Consider the following 21,844-nt stretch of genomic DNA (forward strand, 5'->3'; position numbering starts at 1 on the left):
GAAGTTGAGTTGTTACGAGGTGGGTGGTCTTGAGCAACTAATTTCTCCAAGCCTAAGGTTCATAATGCGAGACTGGTGTACAATGCTTGGCCTATTGCCTGGCACCACAGTAAACCTCAATAAACTGTAACTGTTATCTTCTATTACACATGCATGTATGTACATACACAAACACACACACGTGCACATACACAGAAACAGGCAGTTTTTCTCAAGTGTAGATATGGTTTTCACTTTACCATTGGATACTCACATATTAACTGGTTGAAATATGGAAAAACATCACACCCAGTTGAATTCTGGGGAAAAAGCTGAAGTGATTTAAATAGTTGGTGCTCTTTGATAAAACAGAATTCTGGATGACTCTGCATTTTGTTGTTGTTGTCAAAGCTAAAAAATCCTCCCCTCATATTTTCACCCTTATGTATCCTACCCGCTCCCATTTCATAGACATCTATCTAGCCACCAAGACCCTCGCTCCTTCCTGCTTCTCTCTCTAATCCAAAAGTCTCAAATTGGCCTAGAAGATAAGCTGTTTGGCCTGTGCAATGTTTTTTAAAACTTAAATTGCAGACATTTAAAAATCAGATTTCACACAAAAACAGATTTTTGGCTTCCCTTGACAAACTGAATGACTGGGACAGCACTGGGCCATCATTCCTAAGAGGGTGATGACTGGCCAGGACTGAGCGACGGTGCAGTGAGCTCCGGGCCCCCAGACCCGCTGCTCCTTACTGCCTCATGCTCAGTCCCGTTTCACTTGTTTTGATTCCTGACTTCTCTCCTTGAGGCATTTTTCACTCCTGTTATAATACAACCATTCCTTTTTGCTGAAGCTTACTACCATGTCCTAGTTCAGACCTGCGGGAAGGTTACAATTTTATTATGCAAATCCGAGATGTCATTGTCTGGTGTATAGTCTATACTGTCCTCCATCAATAAAGTGAACCAGGCCCTTCCCAATACAATTCAGCCCTTACCTTTGTCTCCCCAGTCCTGTCTCACACTGCTTTGGCCTCATGCCTTCTGCACATACCATTCCCTCTGCTTGCAATCTCTCTTTCCTACAACATGCAGTTCAAATATTAGCTCTTTCTTGGTCTCTACTTGGCCAGCCAAGACAGTCACTACCTCTGTTCTCTCAAATATGGTGCCATGACTAATTCCAATAGATATGTATCCAATTATCTAATCAGATTTCCATCTCCTGCAGGAGACTGTGAGGAAGTCAAGGGCAAAACTGAGTCTTATTCATCTTTGTATCCCCAGAGCCTGGTGGTACTTGTCAAAATAATCAAAGTTATAATTGGATGATGACATACCAGTTTTGGGCCCAGTCGCGTCAGTCAGCTTGGGCTAAATTGTGCTGTGGTACCAAACTCTACCCAACTCTCAGTGGCTTATAAAAACAAAGCTTTATTTTTCATGCACATTACTCTTCCATCATGGATTGGCTACATCTCTGTTTCACGTCTTCACTTTTTAGGACCCGGATTGAAAGAACAGCCCCATGACACTGCCAGCCTTGTTGCAAAGGGAAGGAGAATAGTGACCATGCTCCAGCTCCTGTGGCTTCTGCAAAGGGAATCTGCTCAGAAGGGGCACACTTCATTTCTGCCCACATTTCATCCGCCAGAGCAAATCACATGTCTAGCATGAAGCCGAGGGGGCTGAGGCGTAAAATCCTCCCCAAAGGAGGAGGAATGAATGTCTTACCTTTTAATAGAATCTACCACTTTGCCATCCTATACAGTTCCCCTTTCCTCTGCCTTTCCAGAGGCATGGAAAAGCCTTTAGAATCTGTTTCTCAGGCCCTTGTGTCGGCTGGCTTCTCACCAGGTTCAGCTAAGGGAAGCCTCCACAGGAGATAGGAGAGGGTGAACTTGGGAAAAGCCAGGGTGTTTTCCCCCCTCCCTCCCTATCTCAGGGGACTTGTCCCACAGAGGCTATAGTTCCTCCATGGCTCTAGCTCCCACCAGATAAGCCTCCGGGGTTTCTGCTTCTGTTGAGTAACCGCAGATGCTACATACAACCTTAGTCATAATCTGATCTCGTCTCATCATCTAGTTCCTTCAACAATGAAATGAAAGAATACACATCAAAATGTGTAAATAGGCTGGACACAGTGGCTCACACCTGTAATCCTAGCACTCTGGGAGAGCAAGACAGGAGGATTGCTTGAGGCCAGGAGTTCGAATCCAGCCTGAACAAGAGCGATACCCTATCTCTACTAAAAATAGAAAAATTAGCTGGGCATTGTGGCAAGTGCCCGTAGTCCCAGCTACTCAGGAGGCTGAGGCAGGAGAATCACTTGAGCCCAGGAGTTTGAGGTTGCAGTGAGCTGCGATGACACTGCTGCGCTCTACCGGGGGGATGGAGTGAGACACCATCTCAAAAAAAAGTATAAACAATAAAGTGCTGGACAAAAAGGAATAAGGAAATACAAAATAAGGCAATATGATATAGTAGAAAAGAAAATGAACTGAACACAGTGACTGGTCCCTGTAATCCCAGCTACGAGGGAGGCTGAGGCAGGAGGATCACTTGAGCCCAGGAGTTCAAGACTAGCCTGGGCAAAGAGTAGTGAGACCCCTCATCTCCAAAATAAATTTTTAAAATAGAAAAAATTAGCCAGGCATGGTGGCACATGCCTGTAATCCAAGCTAGTCAGGAGACTGAGGCAGGAGGATCCCTTGAGCCCAGCAGTTCGAGGTGGCAGTGAGCCAAGACTGGGCACTCCAGCGTGGGCACCAGAGTGGAGATCCTATTTCTAAAAAATAATTTAAAAAATGGGACTGGGGATAACAGTTGTGGGTTCAGAGTCTTGCTTTGCCACCAACTGTCATCTTATCTAGGTAACATGTGTTCTTTATTTTTCTCATCTGCAAACTGGAGATAACACTGTCGATGATGCGGTAGTTGCACAGTGGCATAAATGAGAATATCTGTGAAAATTTATATTATCAAGTGTAAAGACCTATAAACATGAAATGAATTCACTAGTTACAAGCAGAAAAATCCTTTTATTTCTATCAAATTGAAAAGTATTAATCTTCAAGCAAGATAACCAAAATCATCAATAATACAATTAACAGGATAGCATATATAGATCAGACTATAGGTTTAGATGCTTTGAATTAAGCACATACACCAAAATTAAGAAGGCCAACAGCTGTCACACTGAGGAAAAGTACTCTGACTCATCGTAAACACACGACTTCTGGGAAACTTGAGCTGACATTTCACAGGACAGTAAACCGAAGAGACAGGTTGTCACTGGGTTAGAGAACTGATCTGAGCTTGAGAGGGATCACAGTGAAATGCCATTGTAACTCAACAATTTCCCCCTAGAGATCTGTTCATCTCAAAAACAAGAATATATAAAATTCAGTAGTACAAATTCTCATAAAACTAGAAAAGCCCTCTAAGCCCTAATATCCTGGGAGCTTACATAAAGACTGAGTTTTCATTTTTCTTCCCTTTACTCTTCTCTAAATACAAAATAGTTTGCTTTTATTGAGTACATTTCTGACTTTATAGCTGAAGCTTTAAAATGGAGAAAAGAATGGTTTATAAAATGAATTAGACACACACCAACCCCAGGGAGAATCTTCTAGGTGGTATGCTCCTGTGAAAAGTTTTAAACAGGAAATCTTTTATTTAAAGAATGACACTGTGCTTCCTGGATAACCTAATTATGACTAGCGGAAGGAATTCGTATCTATGCCATACAAGAGCTTTCACCCTTTCAGAAATGTTTTACCAAATCTCTCACACACAAAATGATCAAATTGGGGATTTCCCTGAAGCATACAGATAATGGCATTTATTCTGGCAAGAACTGTGCAATTTGTTACAAGGAAGATAAGGTATGGCATATATAAACAATGTTAATTATAATGTCTCAACGGATGCAGGAAGCAGTTTTTTTCATAGCTGAAATACAGTTTCATGGTTTCTCAACACCTGGGTCTTGCACACTTCTCATCTGGAAACAAGACTGGGCTAGTTATATATGGAAAGGAATGATAACTTACGACCAGACCACATTCCCATATTAAAAGAAGTCTCCATTACTGGGTTCTTCTTTTGAAACACCAGACAGACCAAGGAGTTAGTAAAACTGGAAGAGGATAACAAGAAAGCAATTCGTACTGTGAACAGGCCTTCACCTTATGAATTGCCTCTCTGGCAAAATGGACTGTAGAAAGAAAAGACACTGTGTGTTAAACCAATAGTAATAAAGGAAATTCGTCAGGCGGACACAAATGCCTCCTGAGATCCTGCAACCCAGCAACCCGAGGGGCACACCTTGGGTAATGATGGGGCTCATGTGAGCTTGGCTGCTGGAGGGTGGCAGGGAAGTGACAGGAATAAATCTCCCTCTGGTTACTGCCACAATTGTTGCATGACAAGCAGATGGTGGCTGAAGGTTTGAATTTGGCATTCAGAGTCTTGTGAATGTGTAATATTAATATAATATAGGGCCAATGGTACAAAACTCAAGAGTTACCCTGTGTTAGATGCTCAATCACCATTTGTTCACCTACTAGCGCTTTGAGAAGGATTCGTTTTATCATCGGGACCTTGTTTGGAGAGGGAGTTAGGGAGTGATTTGTTCTAATCTCAGGGAAGAAAGTGAGCAGTGTCTGGATCTGTTCAAGGAGCCCAGGCCTATGTGTGAGCACCATGTCTGGGGATGGCTCAGGGACACAATGCAGTGGACACAGAAAGGGTAGGTGAGGAACATGAGCTCGCTTCCTCTGCAGATTAGCCTGGACCCAAGCCCAGCCCACGTGGACAGCCTATTATTCTATCTATAAATGAGGACTTAAGGAGGAGGCCTAAGGACTCAGACTCTCCTCTAGCAGCTTCCTTTGCTTATGCAAAGGGAGGAAGAAAAAAAAAAAAAAAAGAACATTCTCATACAGAGACTGCTATTCTTGATGTGAGGCTACAAGCAGAACCAAGCAGGCTTAGGGCCCTGGGTTGCTTGGGACAGGACACAGGTAGTTAACATCCAGGAACAAACTCAAGTCTTCTGAGTCAGGAAAACCTGGGTTTGAGTCCCAGCTACACTGTTCATTGCCAGCAGGAGCCTGGGCAAGATGCTTCACATCCCTGACCCTTGCCTTCTTTGTTCACAAATGGGGAATCATGCCCATCTCATAGGATGCTAGAAACATGAGATGAGATGTTTGTAAATGTCCTAAAGCTGCACATTTCACTAAATAGGCCTTCAATAAATGGTACCTGTCATAAGCTTGCATTAGTGTTGGAGGGTATTAAACACAGCAGCATTTCCAAGTTCTAAATAAGTCGGAAGCCTGTTAAGATAATGGAAGAGCTGAATTAAGAGCTGGGTTAGAATCTTAAATACCATCCAAACTACTCTCTTTGCTTAAATATGAAAGAACTACATGTGTAGCAATAGACGGAAAGCGAAGAAAAGGTGTTCCTTTAATTTTACTTCTGGCAAAATATTTTCAAGATAACTTTAATTTGTACAAAATTACTTAAGGGAAAACTAGAAGGTTGACAAAAACCAGAAATAGATTTTTTTTTTTTTTTTGGTAAGGCCCACTGACCATGAAACAAACATCATCTTTCCAAGACCATGGAAAAGGTGTTTCTCTTATTGGTCTCACCTAACAAAGGATCCTCAACTGCTGGGCAATCTCAGCAAAATCAAACATTGCTGAGACTTACTGAGTGACTCGATGTTGGCTACAATTGTCTATTTAGCTGGAAGGGAAGAGGGAGGGAAGGATGGATGGAAGAGTAGAGTATGGAAACATGGATCAGGCCTTTTCCCATTCCCTTCCCCAAACCCAAAGGTAGTGATCACGTTAGAAGGTCTGCTAAACACAAAGATAAATGAAGAAAGAAGTCTGAAGATTTTTCTGCTTCTAATAAAGCACATGATTTCCTCTTTTGAGTTATCCCACATAATAACTTTAACTGTCTACTTTACCTAGTTTGCAGAAATTGTCTCCATGGCAGTACTACTCTAATTGTGCAATTTTCCTAATATCAGACATGTTTTTCTCTGTACCTGGTTCCCCAGGAAACCTGAGCTTTACCTACATGTCTAATATTCACCCTGTCTTCATCAGCTGGCATTCAATTGCAATTCTAAATTCTAAAGTGCTCAGAGTCAATATAATGCACTGACGTTTCATAGACATGAACTGGGCATTTTCACTGTACAAATCTAAAAGGCAAATAATCTTACTTCGCTGTCATTGAGAGAATGAGGAGACTGGTCTAAATTTCCACTAAGGTAGCCGAAGAACATTCACGTAAAAGGACAAAAGGAAAGGAACTGGCATGAGTAAGGAAGATATGCTCATATCATATATCAGACAGTGAATTGACTCAGATTCACTGGGACATCTTCAGAAAGTAAATAATGTGTTTCAACACCACGGAAGTGCTGAAATAAGCTTGTTTTTTTCTCACCAGTATGAAGGGTTAGACAGAAGTCACTCCCAGGAATAGTAAAGGATGCTCGCTGGGTACAGTCATGATGCATGAAGAAGGGATATGTATTTTTAAGGCAGCAGGAATAAATTTAATTGTCCTTCCCAGAGGACAGAAAGAATTATTCAAGGTGGCCACCAAGTCTGGAAACCAGGCAAAGCTTTTAACAAATGGCTTATTGATATTCCATTATGATGAATGACAAAATATTCATATCTAATTCTAGACTTTATGGCCACCCCATAGAATGCATCTTTGGAACAGAAAAAAAAAATTAAAGATTTTATTTCTCCATAATCCTAAAGCTGTTATACCTAGTCTAGGCACAGCGAGTGCAACACTCTGCTCAACTGCACAGGCTCCATTCTCTGTAACAACTATTTATAATATGCTTGGGCCACTCACAGGAGAAAAAAACACTGTCAGCATCAATAGTTAGCAGCATTTTTAAAATACATTTTGTTGTCTTGAATAAAAAGCTTAACTATTTATTCTATTAGTCCAATAATTCCATATGGTCTTATTACTTCTATATATAAGATATGATCTTTCAACATTTAGGTAGGTAAATATTTCCCATGTTTTTTTTTTTTTTTTTTTGAGGATTCCCAAAAGACTTTAGGGGGTTCCCAAAAGACTTTTAAGAGTTTAATTTTTTCATAATAGAAGAAAGAAGCGGTGTCAATTTATGAGAGTCAGACAAGCAAGTTTAAGTAAGACCCTCTGCATAGCTCAATTCCTGGTGCATAAAGAGATTCAATACAGCCCCTTCACTCTCCGTTCTTAGAAGAACTTGAGAGGGATAACAGCAATAACTATTTGTATTATTTAATAGCCTAGGAAGAGAGAAAACAGATGTAAAACATATATAGTCTTAAAAAAAATAGAAACCAAATCCTCTCATCCCAGGATGTCTGAAAAGGAGATTCTATACGGAGCATGGATGCAGAAAAGCAGGAGTCAATCTTACCAGAAAAAATGAATTGTGGATATAGTCCACTCAAGACCAGAGAAGCAACGACTGAGAGCAATTAACTTCAATTTCATTGTCACCAGGAGGGCACACACCAGAGAAAGCCTGGAATAGAGCCCTTGCCATTCTCAGGCTTACTGGTACTATGGTTCAACAGTCTTTGGGGGGATGGGGAGAACCAGAGACCACCACCATAACGTGTTAAAAAATTACTATAGCAACAACATGGCTGTCAAAAATCAGCTAGAGCTCTGGTTATTTATCATTTCAAATCCAGCCTGTACTTGCTTCCTTGTGAGAGGCTTGAAACATGTGCAGAGACACCTTAAACATAGGCAGGTGACCATTCTTTTGAAAGACAAAGGAGGGCCTCTTCATGAATTCTTTCTACTCATTAGTTTCCCTATCAGTTCATCATTTAAACTAAAAAAGATGCTGCAAGCTATCTTGGCTAGCTTCTAATTTGGACACAGCACCAATACTACACACACGATTGGATGAATGACTACGTCTTCCTGATTCTTCCACTGGGCAGGGTCAGTATGCTTCTTTGGACTGAATAGGTGTGATCCTGTTCGAGAAAAGCGTGTAAACGTAGGGCCAGATTTTGTTAGTCTCCGTCCCAGAAAATTGGTGGAGCACTCCTCGGCTCCTGAAAAACAAAGTCCAACATACAAAGGCATTTTAGGTTTCTGTTTAACATTATTAGGACAGAGGAAGATCTCAGATATAAAACAAACACAATCTCATGGTCTATATCACAGATCACTAAGTGCCAAAACAGCCCCTTTCAAATGTATAAATACTTCCACTGGGTGTCCCTAAATAAGGCCATAGCTTCTGTAATTCTAGTATGCCTGCCATGATGTCACCTTTTTTTCTCCCCTTTAAAACATATCCAAGAATGACATTATAGGGACAATGCAAAATGTGCTTTTCAAAAGCAAACCATTAAAAAGTTTTGGTATGCTAAAACCCTTATTCCTTAGAACAAGCAATCACGGAGCATAGGCTGTTTTATAATATAATCAGAAAACTCAGATCTAAAGGTTTGCTAAATTATCTGGGGATTACAAGGTCAGAAACCAATTATAGCAGAGGCTATAAACTGCTGTTTTGAAGGCGGTGAGCACATGGTTTTGTTTGGCTTGCATATTGTTTAAAAATGTTTAATTTGTTGCCAATATAAAAATTGGCATTTTCCACCCCCACCCAGAAAGCCAGATTTCTGCTTCTCCTGAAAAATGGGAATTGTTAGCCACACTGGGCCTGCATGCCCCTGGGGTGATTACTGCCTGCATCAGCCTAGGAGCTGTCCCGTTCAACTGTCACTCAACTGCCCAGCTTGACACATCCCCCACATTTCCAATACCTGCCTGGCCCCTGTAGCCATTTGAATTTTCAATCTCTAGTTTATGATTTTAGCTTTTATGTGTTAAACTCCCTACAGACACGTCAAGAAGGGACACACCAAAAGTCCCCAATCTTCTATCCAAATCAGGTATTTAAATGTGGGAGTGTCAAAATATAGACCATTATCTCAGCCACTTAAAAAGGAAATGAAAATAAGTCTAGGTGCAATTTTACATCTAGAACAGACAGAGGTGATGAGGTTTTGTCCCTTAGGCCCTGATAGTTTCAGCATAAAGGTATTGGATTTTATCTCACAAGTACAACTCTAATATTTCACCTGACTTCTGAAGAAGTATTGGGTCTTTAGAGTGTATCTGGCTTCAAGAAACTACTCTGCCTCAGCCCAGTGTCCTTCCCAGTAGGCTCCACACCTTCCTAGCTGGCCCTTTGCAATGAAAACATCGAGGCATACTCACTTGTATAATTCAATGACTGGCTTTGCCACATCCTTGTACTGTCTTAGCCTGGCAGCAACTGCTTCGGGTTTATCATCCTCCTGCTGGACTAATGGTTCTCCAGTGATGTCATCAATCCCCTACAAATTCCAGAGAAAACAATGAATGTGAACAGTTGGGCCATTCCATAGGTAAAATCTTTCCTGTGCAAAACTATATATAAATTCACCTTTGACTCCTACCACATGGTGAATTAGGTTTCGGTGACAGTGGTAATGGTGACGGTAGTTGAAAAAGAAATAGCACACTTAACAGTATGTTAACCTTATTTCCTGAGAGCTGACATTAAATCTTTATTAACTGCTCGATCTTTCCAAACATCTTTCCAGTGGTGTTGATAAATGGTACTTTCAATTCCGTCTAAAATTCCATGTAACGGACGGGCGTGGTGGTTCGCCCCTGTAATCCTAGCACTCTGGGAGGCTGAGGTGGGAGGGTCACTTGAGTTCACAAGTTCGAGACCAGCCTGAGCAAGAGGGAGAAGCCGTCTCTACAAAAAATAGAAAAATTAGCCGGGCATGGTGGCTCATGCCTGTAGTCCCAGATACTTGGGAGGCTGAGGCAAGAGGATAGCTTGAAGCCAGGAGTTGGAGGTTGCTGTGAGCTATGATGTTAACACTGCACACTAGCTGAGGTGACAGAGCAAGACCCTAAAAAAAAAAAAAAAAATTATAGAACTATATATATATAGTTAATATATGTATCTTTTTTTCTAATTTTTGGTAGAGATGGGGTCTTGATCTTGCTCAGGCTGGTCTTGATCTCCTGAGCTCAAGCGATCCTCCCACATTGGCTTCCCAGAGTGCTAGGATTGCAGGTATGAGCCACTGAGCCCAGCCTATGTATATTTTTAAAAGATGGCTTCAAAAGGAGACTAGTGCTTAATCCAAATGAACCAGTCTCACTGGGACTTTACTGACACAATGGCACCCAGGAGTTGGGGAATCATCCTTATCCCTTGAAGTAATTTTCTGTAATAATTATTGCCTCCATCTATATTCAAGTCTACTCTTTTCCATAAAGATTAACCCAGTAAGACACAGTGTCACTTCTTCCACATTTAGATAACAAGTAATACTACCACCCAATAACTGGACTTCAGTATTATCAGACTGAATTAATGCATTAGTTCAATCTGTCCTTATCAGAAAAATAGAGAAAGTGGTTATCAGAAAGATAAATCAGTCTTTACAAGAAACAACAATAACTCTTTTAAGTGAATCTGTTCAAGTATCTTTATATACAGACCATTACACACATTTAATTTTAGGTAGTTATATCAACGTTGTATTTTGAACTTTTATTTTATTTTTATGTATTTATTTTTTTTGAGACAGAGTCTCACTCTGTTGCCCAGGCTAGAGTGCTGTGGTGTCAGCCTAGCTCACAGCAACCTCAAACTCCTGGGCTCCAGCAATCCTCCTGCCTTAGCCTCCTGAGTAGCTGGGACTATAGGCATGTGCCACCGTGCTCGGCTAATTTTTTTTTTCTATATATTTTTAGTTGTCCAGTTAATTTCTTTCTATCTTTTAGTAGAGACGGGGTCTTGCTCTTGCTCAGGCTGGTCTCGAACTCCTGACCTTGAGCGATCCTCCCGCCTTGGCCTCCCAGAGTGCTAGGATTATAAGCACGAGCCACTGTGCCCGGCCTATTTTGAACTTTTTAAAGGCAGCCTTTTTATTCCTTTGCCCTGGCCAGTCATCTTAGTCCTCCCCTCTGCCCCCAGGCACAGCAACCCTGATGCCCTTCCCTCATCCAGCCACAGCCTGGGCTGCCTGCCAGCCCTGACAGAGCCTTAATGACTTTCTCCCTGATCATATACAGCTGGAAAGCACATACACACTCACAAACAGATAAACATAAAGAGGTGTGGTCACTGTTTTACAAAAACGGGATCATTCTGCTGCTTGCTTTTCTCATTGAACAATATCTTCAGGAAATTTCTCCATGTCCAAAAAGTATAGTGCTAATTCAGTCTTTTTACTGACTACATTATATTCCAAGATGATGGGGATGTTCTCAAATGTATTTACCAGTCCCTTACAGATGAACATTCATTTGGGTTTTTTTTTGGGGGGGGGGGGTTGTTTGGTTTTTCTAGCCACTACAACAACATTGAAATAAGCACCAGGTGACCTTACCTGCTAGCTAGTGCTCCCATTGCCATAGGGCTATTCTCCTTGAGGTGGGTTGGATGAAATACTTATTTAAAACTCTTAATGTACATTGCCATGTTGCTTTAAAAAGATGCTAGTTAATACTTTACCTAACAAAAATGAGAGTACCACTTTTCTCAGATCCTCATCAGCAACAGACATTACGATCTTTTCAGTTTTCCCTAGCCTAAAGGATCCAGACTGATATCCTATTTCGACTTAAATTTCCTTTCCCTGACTACTACTAAATTTGAACATTTTAAAAATGATTTTTGGCCATGTAGATTTGCTCTTTTTTGAATAGTCTATTTATATCCTTTGCCCACTTCTCAGCTGAAATTCTTTGTCTTTTTCTTGTCAGTTGGCAAAAGCACTTTGTATATTCTTACATGTACATGAGGTGGATTGAAGTCCAGGTTATACACCCTTCCGCTAGGAGGGTGAATCCAACGTCGGCTGAGACGATCTTTAAGTGTTTCAAATGGAATGTTCAAAATGATCACTAGGTCCAGGTCACAGATTTTGTCCAGGGCTTCAGCTTGTCCTAATGTCCTAGGAAAACCTAAACACCAAAAACAAAACATGTCAAATGCAAGACACTGTCCAATTCTAATTTGTCCTTGAAATATTTTCAGTGACAGAGTGAAATCTGCATATACTATTCAAAAAGGAGCTTTAACCAAGAATTTATATCAATCTCTATAAATTTAATATTAAAAGAAAATATGCTATTTTATAACCTAACTTCTACATTTGGAAGACTCAAAGATTAACAGTCACATGATAAACTAAAAATCACTAAATCTGTCCTGGCTCTAGTCCCTTCTCTGCTCTTAACCACCTGTGTGACCTTAGGCAAGTTACATTGCCTCCATTTCCTCTTCTGTTAAAGAAATGAAGGGACAAAATTACATCTGTGTCCTTTTAACTCTAACAGCTTATGAGTAGGTTCTTAGGTTAGCACAATTTTATTCAGAGTATAAATCAATTAGTGTAGGATCCTTCACCACACTTAACCAAGATGGGCAATCTATTTACAGCATGGTGGCTATACTTAATACTGTCCTGTATACTTGAAATGTGCCAAGGGAGTAGATTTTAAGTGTTTTCACCATACACACACAAAAAAATCATACCTATGTAAGGTGATGAATATGTTAATTAAGCTTGACTGTGGTAATCATTCCACAATGTATATGTATATCAAAGTATCACTTTGTACACAATAAATATGGATACTTTTTGTCAAGTATACCTCAAAAAGCTGGAAAAATTTAAAATAAAATAAAATTTTTAAGTCTAATATTAAAAAAATTAGTGTAGTAGTGTACACCTATAGTCCTAGTTACTTGGGAGGCTGAGGTGGGAGAGTCCATTGAGCCCAGGAGTCCAAGTTCCACCTGGGCAACATAGCAAGACCCAACTCCAAAATAAATTTTAAAAATAAATAAATAAAAGGCTGGGTGTGGTAGCTCATGCCTATAATCCTTGCACTCTGGAAGGCCTGCTAAGGTGGAAAGATTGCTTGAGGTCAGAAGTTGGAGACCAACCTGAGAAAGAGTGAGACCCTGTCTCTACTAAAAATAGAAAAAAACTTAGCTGGGTGTCGTGGCGCATGCCTGTAGTCCCAGCTACTCGGGAGGCTGGGGCAGGAAGATCACTTGAGCCCAGGAGTTTGAGGTTGCTGTGAGCTAGGCTGATGCCACAGCACTCTAGCATGGGCAACAGAGCCAGACTCTGTCTCAAAGAAAAAAAAATTTTTTTTCCTTGTCTAATGAGGGTAGAAGGCAATCTGCTCAGCTGAACTCTGGCTCCCTCTGGAGGAGGAAAATGCAAAGTGTACAAAATAAACTGAACTCAGCTGGACTAGATTGCAAAATGTGCTGGGTAGTACCTACCTATTGGACTTTCATATTCAGACCTGCTAGCGACCACAAGGAATAACTAATTCTGGTGGTTTAAAGGTCCTTTGTTAGGACAACAGCTCCTTTTCATGTCCTCGCACCTTCAGAATAGGATTAAGTTTAAAGAACCGTGGAAAATACGGAAGCCTAATGAATAAGTAATAAAAGTTAAAATGGAAGAGTTACGTTTTAAGATGTTAATATTGCTTAGATGCAACCATGTTAACAGTTTAGACTACAGAAATAAATCATCCCACAACTTCGAGGGTTCTCCACTTGATGGGACATAACAAAATCACCAGGGAAGATTTAAAAAAACAAATGACTATGGATACTCAGATTCTGTCCCAGCCTTCCTAGCGTGGAACATCTGAGAGTAAGACTAGGACTTAGGTATTTTTTAAAAGTTATCCAGATGATTCTAATATTTACTGCCGATTGATTAAGCCACTAAACTTCTCAGTGACAGCAACAGTGGAAGTACAATACTAAATACTTAGTTGTTATTGGCCCCATTTTTCTGGTAAGCTTAACTCCACTTCTAAGCAGGCACAAACCACTTTGAAGAACAAGTCTCCTTTACCTCAGTTCATTGGAAGAGAACTGGGAAGGAAAGTCCCAAACAGACAAAAATCTTTCCAGATTTACTAAGCCCCTAACTTAGGAACCTGTTTGGGCCATTCCTGTCCAGAGAAATTCACGTACTTGTCAGTGTCTTACCCCCAAGGAAGGTGGTGTGGCAGAGGAGAAAACAGGTACATTAGTGAAAACAATGCACCAGAAGTCAAAGATCTGGGTGCCAGATGCTGTTTGAAAAGTGAAAGGAAGAACATCTTTTTTTTTCCTTCAGATAAATACCCAGTAGTGGGATTGCTGGATCAACTGGCAGTTCTACTTTTAGTTCTTTGAGGTACATTCTATAAAAAAGACACCTGCACTTGAATGCTTACAGCAGCACAATTCACAAATGCAAAGATGTGGAAACAACCCAAGTGCTCATCAATCCATGAGTGGATTAATAAAATGTGGAATATGTATACCATGGACTCCTATCAACCATAACAAAAAATGGGGAACTGGTACCTCTTGTGTTACCCTGGATGGAACTGGGGACCATTATTCTAAGTGAAGTATCACAAGAATGGAAAGACAAACACCACATGTATTCACCATTAAATTGGAACTAATCAATCAACACTTATGTGCACATATGGAAATAACATTCATAGGGAATCTAGCAGGAGGGAGTGGTGAGGAGGGGATGGGTAAATTCACACCTAAAGGTACAATGCACACTATCTGGGGGATGGGCATACTTATAACTTTGACTCAAACGGTACAAAAGCAATTTATATAACCAAAACATTTGTACCCCCATAATATTCTGAGATAATTTTTTTTAAAAAAGCGAAGAGAAGACACACTCAGGACTCAATATAACATGTTAGTTATGGGCATAAGTTTTGGAATTAAACACACCTGGACTTAATCCCAACCCTAGCTAGCCATAACTGTGAGAATTTTGGCAAGTGTCATATCCTCTCTGATCCTCAGTTTCCTCAGATATAAAACAAGGGTGTTTGTTTGGGCTGCCATAACAAAGTATCACAGACTGGGTGGCTTAAACAACAGAAGTTTATTTCCTCACTATCCTGGAGGCTAGAAGTCTGAGATCAAGGTGTCAGCAGGGTTTGTTTCTTCTGAGGCCTTTGTCATGGGCTTATAGATAACCTCCTTCTCCTCGTGTCTTCACATGGTCTTCTCTGTATGTATCTGTGCCCAAATTTCCCCTTCTTATAAGGACACCAGTCAGGCTGGATTGGGACCACCCCAATGACCTCTTTGTAACTTAATTACTTCTTTACAGAGCTTATCTCCAAATATAGTCACATTCTAAGGCACTAGGGTTAGGGCTTCAACATATGAGTGTTGGGGGGCAGACACAAGTCAGCCTATAACAAAGGGTAATGCCTATTGCAGTTTTGAGGATTAAAAGAGAGAATTAAAATGTTTAGGATGCAAAATGCGAGGCATACAGCAAGTACTCAATAAATGGTGGCTGCTGCTCTTGGTATAGTTCTCCTAGGAGCTCTGCTGGTTTCCCAATTCCATCAAAAAGCAGCAGGAAGGAAAGGCCCCCCTGCCCACCCATATTTAACTTCCCACATTTGGTTCCTTTTCTGAGATTTTTTAATAGTTTTGGGAATTGCTGGTGCTCTGTGCTCTCTGCGGCAATTACAGCTCAGCACTTGCAGTCATTAGTCACACCGACTCCACATTCCGGTCCCCCACCCACCAACAAGGGAGCCCACCCTGGGCACAGAACAGAATAGAACAGCACAGCCGCCACTTCCATAAGCTTCCCGCACCATGATTTTCGGTTTGTCCCTTTCATCACCTACCTCATTTTTTAATAGCAAAGCTCCTTAATCTACTCTCCTGATCCTGCTCAATGCCTTATCATGATGAGCTTTTATTTGGGTTACAGACGGATAAATTCAGCACAAAGACTCAGTCTTAAGCTGCTGGTAGTACAAGAGCACCTTGAGGCAGCAACGTGACACAACTTCAAGGAACGTGCACATGCAGGCTGTGTTAACTATAACAAAGAATCCAAATCAAGAAAGGTGAGAGAGCACTTTGCGGTATTTTCCAGTAGTGAGTGCCCTTTTCTAGAAGCATGCACACAGACAAGACAACCATGCTGGCCACGCACTGTGGCTCGCGCCTGTAATCCTAGCCCTCTGGGAGGCTGAGGAGGGAGGATTGCTGAAGGTCAGGAGTTGGAGATCAGCCTGAGCAAGAGCGAGACCCCGTCTCTACTAAAAATAGAAAGAAATTATCTGGCCAACTAAAAATACATATAGAAAAAATTAGCCGGGCTTGGTGGCGCATGCCTGTAGTCCCAGCTACTTGGGAGGCTGAGGCAGGAGGATCACTTAAGCCCAGGAGTTTGAGGTTGCTGTGAGTTAGGCTGATGCCACGGCACTCACTCTAGCCTGGGCAACAGAGTGAGACTCTGTCTCCAAAAAAAAAAAAAGAAAAAAAGACAACCATGCTTTGGAAGAAGCTGAACTAGGTGGCTTCCAAGTCAGCAATTCAGCAAACACAGCCTTTATGCTTCCTATATATTGTATTAGTTTACTGTTCACAAAGCATTTATATGAATTTGCTTATGGCAAATTTGTTGAGATGGACAGGGCAAGAATTATCACCTTCAGTTTAACAGGTTAGTTTAGATTCAGAGAGGGTGGGCAGCAGAATTCAGATTTAACATCTCTGGATTTCTACTGAAGTGCTCTTCCTACTGTGCTGCTGTTTCAGGGGTATTAAAAAATAATTGTTAAAAGAACCCTAAAATGTGACCCCATCTATCTTTCTTCCACCAAAAGAGCAGAGCATTATGACGGCACCCTCATCATCACAGTTACCATTTGTTGAGCATCCCTGATCTGCTAGATAGATTACATGCAGAGAAAAAGCCAATTTTTTACAGGCCTAGTAAATCCTTCCTATCTGGGCCCCTGCCCCGCCACCTCTCTCACCTCATTTCTCTGTCCACCTCACTGCGCCAGCCACACCAGCATCCTCGCTGTTCTAAAACAGGCAGACGTGCACCCACCTTGAACATTTACAGTTCATGTTCCCTCTGCTCAGAACGCTTTTGCTCCAGGTATCTGTGTGTGTCTTCAGTTCCAGTAAGTCTTGGCTCAAATCATGCAGTCGGTGAGGACTTCCCTAATGGTCCTATTAAACTGCACCTCTGCTGTATGCCAACACGCATACTCACCCCCTGTTCTTTCCTTCATAATATTCATCACCATTTGTCATATGATACATGACTGACAATAAATTTACAAGTGTTTTCTATTCCCACTGGAATGTAAGCTAAATTAGAGCAGAACTTTTAAAGTTCTTGTTTACTTCTATAGCCTTAGTGCCCAGAACACTATTTGGCACATAGTAAGTGCTGAAGAAAAGTATTTGTTGAATGAATAAATACTATCTCAAAAGTCATAATAATTCCACAAGGTAAGGCATTATCCCCATTTTAAAGCTGTAAAAACCAAGGCTGAGTGAGAAAAGTGACTTGCCCAAAAACACACATTTAATAACCGAAGAACCTAGATTTACACTGAGTGCTATCTGTCTCCAGAACCACACACTGTGTACCACACCACACTGTCTTTCTCCTGAAGAGAAAACTACCAACAATGAGAAGGAAATTCTCAGACAAAGAGAAATACCCGATCTTGATGTCTGCAGCATTCACCTTACAAAATAACTTGAGAAATCCAAATCCCATGTAGCTTCAGGAACTGCCTGATCCAGTGCTGCAGACAAAGACATACAAGATTTTTTCCCCCACAACCCCACAACAAACGCTCTGCACCTTGCTTTTTCCTTTTACTATATGGAGATTTCTTTCTACATAGTACAGATTACTGTCTCATTCTCTTTAATGACTGCAGAGGACTCCATGGTTTAGATATGCCATAATTTAATAGATCTTCTAATGATGGACATCTTAGTTGTTTTCAATCATACTGCGATGAATATCATCACACATGACCTGAAAACACGACTAGGACAAAGTAGCTTAGCAGGTAGGAATCTAGACTTCAGAGACAAACTATCTGCAGCTGAGGTCCAGCTAAGCCGTTTTCTCACTTTGTGACCCTGGTTACTTAACCTCTCTGTGCCTACAAAATGAGGATAATAATGCCTAATTCAAAAAGCCGATGTGAGAAATAAGCAAATTACTATGTGTAAATCCCAGAATAGTGGCTGGCTCAGGGTCAAGTGCGTGGGGAGGGGTGATAAGGGGAAGAGCCAGTACTGGGAGCAAATGAAGGCAATGTAGGGCTGGAGGTAAAAAAGCAGGCAGCACGTTTGATAACAAGAAAGACATGAAGGATAAAGATAGATTTGAGCTTTTATAAAAGGATGAAAGAGGCATTAGGGAGACAGAATACCACCATCACTCCACGTGAGGTTTTGACATAGGAGAATAAGTCCTCAGTAACAGAAAAGATAAGAAAGTAGCATCCTAGGGGGAAATCCAGGTCCTCTCATTACAGAAGGTGGAGAGAGTATTCTGCAAAGCATTAGGCAGCATGTGTATGTAGAGAGGAGGGCAGGGGAAATTCTAAGGAAAAAGGATTTCGGAGGTTACAGTGATGAGGGGAATCACTAATAGAGAAATGGAAGAGGATATGACAGAAAAAAGCACAGGAGGGATGGCTCACCTTTCCAGGAATGACCAAGGATCACAGAGCTGAAAGGCACAGCTATCAGTAACTGGTCTCAAATAGTGCCATTTTCAGGGCAAGTGTGGTTGCTGTCCTAGGCTCTAAGTGGTCATGAAGGCCCTGGAGGGCTCCCACCGAAGTCGGGGGTGCTGTGTCACAGGCCTGGGGTGTCCCAAGTCCTAGAGAGGAGCCCTCCATCACTCTAGTTAGGCATAAGGGCAAGGGCTCCACAAAGTGAGTAGCAGTACTTATCTGTCTTCAAGACTCTTACAATATGGATACTCTTCAGCCTACTTATATCCTAACTCTAAGGCTTTAGGGCATAAGTATGAAATAGCGTCCTAAATGATGGATTCTGTATGGCAACATGGTAGCTGTAGATTCTTCCAATTGATTTATATCTGTGTCTCAAGTTGGGCTGTGCAAGGCATCAAAGTAATACAAGTGTACCTCTCACCTCAATCAGCTGCCAAGAACACAATGTCAGATAAGGTACAGTCAGACCAGCATATTTTAAGACATTTTTAGCAGAGTATCATTATCCAACCACACATATTTTAAAAAACAAACAGTGGAACACAGTATGAAGGTTAGTTGATGCCTATCAACCAATACTCAGGACACGAGATGCTCATATTGCCTTTGGACGAGAAGAAATGTGGGCATTTTGTTCTCAGATGCATTTAGTTGATATGTGATATCCACTGATTCGAGTTCTCTTCTAGAGATCTAGGATATTGGTTCTTGAAAGAAATCCCTACCATGAGTGGCAGGTTAAAACGTGATCCATGGAGAAATCTGGTAATAGAAAACCTTTACCTAAATAAGAACAGCCAATCTGTACTTCAGAGTATTTAAATGTTTGTATAAAGTATTTAAGTGCATTCTAGTCCTTTAGTGTGCATCTCGCAAAATAATAAATAAATAAATAAATAAATAAATGCATTCTAAGAGAATATTTCCACTTAGCAAAGAGACCAGGCAGGCTACTGATTACATTGGTGGGCCACAAGAGCATTTGCCAGTCTAGCCGTGGGCGTGTATTCCTCCAAATATGCTTCCTTGTAGCCTCTATTAGAATTGCAACTTCCTTGAGGGCTGGCGCTGTGTTTATTGCTGCAGTGCCCAGGACACAGAAAGATCCCCTGTGAGCAGGATCACTGAAAAAGTGGACTAGACGCACACTGAAATTTTGACAACAGGTGGCAGCATTTATAATTTTTTCATTTAGAGAGAATTACAAGTTGAGGGATGCTTTTTGCATTTATAAAAAGTAACCCTTAGAAACAGGCTTTCTAAATGACTGAATAGAAGTATTCCAGCTTCCCTAATTAGACAGCCTATTCCAAGTGAATATGTGCCATTAACTGTTGAAGAGGTGGAGAAGCTAAAGTAAAACAAAAGTCACGTTTAAGCATGGATAGCTTGCTTTCCTCCCTGTAGCTGCAGAGGGGGCTGTTCTGTTGCACAGGTTCTTACCACACTTCCACACCAGGCTATCCCTATCCCTCCCCTCTCCCCTAACCGGGCCTAGAAAAGCTGCTCTGTTGGTGCGGTGGCTCACACTTGTAATCCTAGCACTCTGGGAGGCCGAGGCGGGTGGATCGCTGGAGATCAGGAGTTTGAGACCAGCCTGAGCAAGAGCGAGACCCCGTCTCTACTAAAAATAGAAAGAAAGTATATGGACAGCTAAAAATATATATAGAAAAAAAATTAGCCGGGCATGGTGGTGCATACCTGTAGTCCCAGCTACTGGGGAGGCTGAGGCAGGAAGATCACTTGAGCCCAGGAGTTTGAGGTTGCTGTGAGCTAGGCTGATGCCACGGCACTCACTCTAGCCCGGGCCATAGAGTGAGACTCCGTCTCAAAAAAAAGAAAAAAAAAAAAAGCCAATCCACTACGTACACGGTACCTACCAGTTGTTTTTTAGATCCCTAAAAAGACTCACCAGGTGCAGGGAGATGCCACTAAATTCCTGACTGGTGTTGTGCTCCCAGCAGTGCTGGCCACTGGACTTTGGCCCCTGCTCCTCCCAGCCATGCCAAGCGGCTGATGGATGGCAGCTGAAGCAGGAGGTGCCACAGCAACAAGCTGAGGCAGTAGAGGGGAAGAGGAAGTAGGACACTTCTGTTTTTCTAATTTGGAGTGCATTCATTCCACAGGAAGGGTGCACAGTCAGAGAGTCCACCACCACACTCCCAGGCAGCAAAGCCTGACAGAAATAAAAGGGCAGCTCTGAAGGGTGACTTCCAACATCCGTCTGCGGTTGGCAGCTTGTGAAAAGGCCATGCAACGGCAGCCCCCTTCCCACCTCCATAAAGATCTGGAGCCAACGCGGTTGATTCTGACTGCCCATCTCTGCCCAGTCGTTGGGAAGGCAAGAACCAAGTTACAAACGCAAGCCGCCGTGCATCACAATTAACCACTGCATGATTAACAAAGTGGAAGGCAGGCGGTTATTCTTCCACAGCCTTCCCTAGACCAGAGGAGTCCGGACCATTCCTACCACCAACCAGAAGCCTTAGTAGCAAGTTAAAATTAATCACCATCAAAACCTACTTCATGAAGACCTTTTCTCTATCCTACCTTATAATTACCTTATCTGTTTACACAATGTGTATTTGCACAAGTATCTAAGACCTCCATGTTCCATTTCATCCAGTTTCTATTAACAGATGGTGAAAAGTAGCAGCAGCTGTGCTCCAGGTGTTGGCCACATCACATCACTTCGTGAGCTCCACATCTCCCACCGTGCTGGGAGCTCTAGGACGCACTTCCCACTTATTGAAAGCTTCCTAGGACACTTGCAATCTACTCTGTTATATATCCTAGAGTTTAAGAGATTTATAATAAGTGGGTCCTGCCCTCAAGGAGCTTACAGGTTAGTAGAAAACAACTTAACCACCTAGATATGCTACAGTCACTACTTAGTGATCCACTGATAAATAGAAGATAAATACTACAGAAAATTTGGCTTTAAATCACGAGTGTGTGTCTTCAAAGGGGCTCAGTGAAATGCAAGGTGAATCCCTTTTAGGCATGAATTCTTGGGGAAATTCCCAAATGGCAATGCGATCCTCTGGCATCATCATCTCAATGATTTTTCCTATATATGGACACAGATAAAACTATTACCTTATAACCCTTAGTGTAACCTAAGTTTTACTAAAGTCACTGGAGCCCTTTTCCCCACAAGGGAAGATTCATA

General features: G+C 41.6%; 1 protein-coding gene across 5 annotated transcripts in view; it reads right to left on the reverse strand.

Moving 5' to 3' along the window:
- Positions 1-3,003: 3,003 nt before the first annotated feature.
- Positions 3,004-21,844, reverse strand: part of AK4 (adenylate kinase 4) — a 67,518-nt gene continuing 48,677 nt past the window's right edge. For all 5 annotated transcript variants that reach the window (XM_045547825.1, XM_045547827.1, XM_045547826.1 and 2 more), the window contains 3 exons: positions 11,870-12,042; positions 9,286-9,404; positions 3,004-8,108 (listed from right to left, as the gene is read on the reverse strand). In XM_045547825.1, coding sequence (XP_045403781.1) covers positions 7,994-8,108; positions 9,286-9,404; positions 11,870-12,042 — 407 coding nt within the window. In that variant the 3' untranslated portion in view covers positions 3,004-7,993. The remainder of the gene's footprint in view (positions 8,109-9,285; positions 9,405-11,869; positions 12,043-21,844) is intronic.

This window comes from Lemur catta, chromosome 3, assembly GCF_020740605.2.
Source record: "Lemur catta isolate mLemCat1 chromosome 3, mLemCat1.pri, whole genome shotgun sequence".
NCBI classification, from domain to species: domain Eukaryota; kingdom Metazoa; phylum Chordata; class Mammalia; order Primates; family Lemuridae; genus Lemur; species Lemur catta.